General features: G+C 38.3%; 1 protein-coding gene across 1 annotated transcript; it reads left to right on the forward strand.

The window, feature by feature from the left end:
- The first annotated feature begins 251 nt into the window (after window positions 1–251).
- Window positions 252–3,165, forward strand: LOC145015642 (beta-xylosidase/alpha-L-arabinofuranosidase 2-like). Its single transcript, XM_078974114.1, has 6 exons — window positions 252–689; window positions 773–1,060; window positions 1,151–1,320; window positions 1,406–1,503; window positions 1,583–2,347; window positions 2,473–3,165. Exons 1-6 carry the CDS (start codon window positions 270–272, stop codon window positions 3,051–3,053), a joined length of 2,322 nt encoding a protein of 773 aa, XP_078830240.1. The 5' UTR covers window positions 252–269; the 3' UTR covers window positions 3,054–3,165.
- Window positions 3,166–3,979: the final 814 nt, after the last annotated feature.

Genomic DNA, 3,979 nt, shown 5'->3' on the forward strand with positions numbered 1-3,979 from the left:
ATGGTTTGTGTGTTGGTTCATGGGACATGAATTATGGTCCGAAAAACAGGATATTGTGGGTAAATGGTCAAACTGCTTAAGAAAACATTGCAATTAACACGGTAACACCACTCCTTGCTGTCTAGATCCCCGAGAACATTGGTCTAACAGAAGGTACTACCAACAGTCAGCTACTAATATCAGTTCTCGTACATTTCTACCTATAAAGACCCATTCCCACAACATCCTTTCTTCACACTGATCACCTCTCCTTTCCAAAAAGACCATCCATGGCTTCTCAAACTAATCCACACTTCCCTCTTCTACTCGCCATTGCCTTTCTCCTCTCCATTTTCCTGTCTGTTTCGGCTCAATACTCCCCTCGTTTTGCTTGCGACACAGACAATAATCCAGGCTTGAAGAAATTCCTGTTCTGTAACACTTCACTCGATGTGAAAACACGGGTTAATGATTTAGTAAACATGATGACATTGCAAGAAAAAGCGGGGAGCATTGTGAGTGTAGCCGATAGCATAGATCGCCTTGGGATACCATCTTATGGGTGGTGGTCGGAGGCTTTGCATGGCGTTTCTGACACCGGACCTGCAACCTGGTTCAACAAAACTGTAGTGCCTGGAGCTACTAGCTACCCACAAGTCATCCTCACTGCAGCCTCATTCAATGAATCTCTATGGAATCTTCTTGGAAAAGTATTTATATTTGTTTTTGAATTCTTTGCTTTTTATGTTTGTAAGTCATTATCATAATGTACAAAAGCTTGATGATCATATAGGTGGTTTCGACAGAAGCTAGAGCAATGTACAATACTGGTGTAGCAGGATTAACATTCTGGTCACCAAATGTGAATATTTTCCGAGATCCGAGATGGGGAAGAGGGCAAGAAACACCAGGAGAGGATCCACTCGTAGCAAGTAGATATGGAGTTGCTTATGTTAAAGGTTTACAAGAAACAGAGGATGGTGATGAAGATCGACTCAAAATCGGAGCTTGTTGTAAACATTACACTGCCTATGATCTTGATAATTGGACTAGCGTTGATCGATTCCATTTCAATGCCATCGTAAGTTTATTTATTGAAATGAAAGCTTAATTAGTATAAAGTTTTATATATCGTAAGTTCGAGGGGTGAAATTGCTTTTCACTTTTGTAGGTAACACAGCAAGATTTGGAGGATACATACAACCTACCATTCAAAAAGTGTGTTTTGGATGGAAATGTTGCGAGTATTATGTGTTCTTTCAACAAAATTAATGGTGTTCCCGCTTGTGGCGATAAGGAGCTTTTGGAAGATACAGTTCGGGGAAAATGGAAATTAAATGGGTAAAGTGTTGAGCAAATTGATGCATAGTTTAATTACTTGCATTCTACAATTAAAAATATGTAATCCTTGTTTTTGGTTCAACAGATACATTAGTTCCGATTGTGATTCATTAGACGTCATGTTCAAAGACATGCGATATGAGAAAACACCAGAACAAGTTACAGCAGATGCGTTAAACGCAGGTAACTCCAGTGGTTATTGTACAATATTAATGATTAATTAAGTTCCTTTATTAATTGTTTCGAATGTGGATTTTAACAGGGTTGGATCTTAACTGCGGGGATTCACTAAAGAACTTCACAGCAAGTGCAGTCAAGAAGGGGTTAGTGAACGAAACAATGGTGAATCGGGCTGTTACAAACAGTTTCACGACACTTATGAGGCTTGGTTTTTTCGATGGTAACCCAAGCAAGCAAATGTACGGAAAATTAGGCAAGAAAGACGTATGCACCAAAGCCAACCAGGATCTAGCCCGTGAAACTGCTAGACAAGGAATTGTGTTACTTAAGAACAATTTAGGGTCTTTGCCACTTCTTCCATCAGATATCAAGTCACTAGCTGTAATCGGGCCTAATGCTAATGCCACGGTAGCCATGATTGGCAACTACGCAGGAGTTCCATGCAAATACACAACTCCTCTACAAGGTCTGTCAGATTCAGTTGAAACTCTTTACGAGGAAGGGTGTGATCATGTGATGTGTAACTCTACTGAGGGATTCGAAAAGGCCAAGAACATTGCTGCGAAAGCAGATGCCGTGGTTCTAGTTATGGGCACAGATCTTTCCATAGAGCATGAAGCCCTAGATAGGACAGAAATAGATCTTCCTGGACAACAAAACCTTCTTGTTTCCGAGGTTGCATATGCAGCTAGAGGACCGGTGATTCTTGTTGTCATGTCGGGAGGTGGGATTGATGTTAGTTTTGCAAAATGTAACCCAAAAGTTACTAGCATTATGTGGGTTGGGTTACCTGGACAAGAAGGAGGAGGTGCTTTGGCTGATGTCATTTTTGGTCGTTATAATCCAGGTACTTTGCTAACACCAACGAAATTTACAAACTCAAATAACATCCGTTGCTAAATGTATATTTTACTAACGGAATAATTATAAATCATGCAACTAAAAGTGACACCACTTTGATTACGTTTGTAGGTGGAAGACTACCCATGACATGGTATCCACGATCGTATACGGATACAGTGACCATGAGCAACATGAACATGAGGGCAGACCCGTCGACAGGCTATCCAGGTCGCTCCTATCGATTCTATAGAGGCGAAACAGTTTACCCATTTGGCTATGGATTAAGTTACTCATTATACGTTCATCACCTCGTTAAAGCACCCAAACAGTTAACAATCTCACTAAAGAAACCAGCCACTGGTCAATGCTCGAAATCTACCTGCAAATCAATTGATGCAACTGACAAGGTTTGTGGTAGCCAATCATTTGATGTTGAAATTACGGTAACAAACATCGGAAAGATGGCCGGAAGCCACTCGGTCTTGTTGTTCTCTTATCCACCTCAGGTGATATATAATTCGCCTCAAAAACAGTTGCTGGATTTCAAGAGGGTGCAGTTGGGACCATGGAACCAAACTTCGATTAAGTTTAAGGTCGATGTTTGCAAGCAATTGAGCGTGGTTGATAAAGATGGTAACATGAAGCTTCCATTAGGGCGCCATGTTCTTCAAATAGGAGACCTCAAACACTCCATAAATCTCAAGATTTGATATGACTGGTGTTTTAGTCAATAGAATTCATTTCAAGGGTGCTTTACTGCTTTAGTAAAACGAGACCCATAGCCACGGAAACCATGGGTACGGATGAAATAAGGATAACGAATGTGTCATGTATTAATCCGTCAAAATTGCTTATCTATTGGGGAGAATTGTACCTAACATATGTATTCATGCGTTCCCTATGCAAATAAGAAGTACCATTTTTGTTATATTTAACACCTACAAGTTGATTATAACCTGCGTAAAACACGGGCAACATATAAAAATATACATGTAAAAGTATAAAAAAGTTGACACTATAAAAAAATAAAGTAACATAAACAGATTTAGCATTATTGCTAACATTTAAATGTTTGAAAAAAACAAGTAAACACTTGAATATCTATAATAGTGAAGAACCTCTTTGTAAACATAACTTTTTGTTTTATTAGTTGGACAATCTTTTTCATAATATATGAGTACCTTCGATCCCTTTTCACTTGTGACGCGAGAAACAAAAAATATATAACTGAAAATGAGTGAAGACGAGCTTATGCAACTAGAATCCAACATTTGATAATTATTGTTATTGACTTTTGTTAATGGTCATAACAAAATAAACTGCTATAGGTAATTGCCTCCACTGAAAACGGAATGAGATTTTTTAATTAGACGGAGTTAAATTCATGCAAGTTATATAAGTAGTATCGATAAAGAATCTAGCATATATGATTAAGGCTTCAATGATGTTTCTTCGAAGCCTAACAATCTATAATCTAGTACCATTGTATAGTCCTTTGGTTTGGTCGATATTACAAAATAATATGACTGAAACACCTATTTTTAGTGTAAGTTTATGGTTTGAAATTCTAGATACCTTAAAACCATTCAACACAACTGAAGAGTAGATTGATTCCTCAAAAAAACTTGGTAACTCT

Source organism: Lactuca saligna, chromosome 9, assembly GCF_052625555.1.
Source record: "Lactuca saligna cultivar CGN05327 chromosome 9, ASM5262555v1, whole genome shotgun sequence".
NCBI lineage: Eukaryota > Viridiplantae > Streptophyta > Magnoliopsida > Asterales > Asteraceae > Lactuca > Lactuca saligna.

What these genes read in the sequence shown, in the direction of transcription:
- LOC145015642 (XM_078974114.1), top strand. Translation starts at nt 270, where the DNA reads ATGGCTTCTCAAACTAATCCACACTTCCCTCTTCTACTCGCCATTGCC. An exon ending in TATGGAATCTTCTTGGAAAA is followed by an intron (nt 690 to 772) that starts GTATTTATATTT and finishes ATGATCATATAG; the next exon opens with GTGGTTTCGACAGAAGCTAG. An exon ending in GATTCCATTTCAATGCCATC is followed by an intron (nt 1,061 to 1,150) that starts GTAAGTTTATTT and finishes TCACTTTTGTAG; the next exon opens with GTAACACAGCAAGATTTGGA.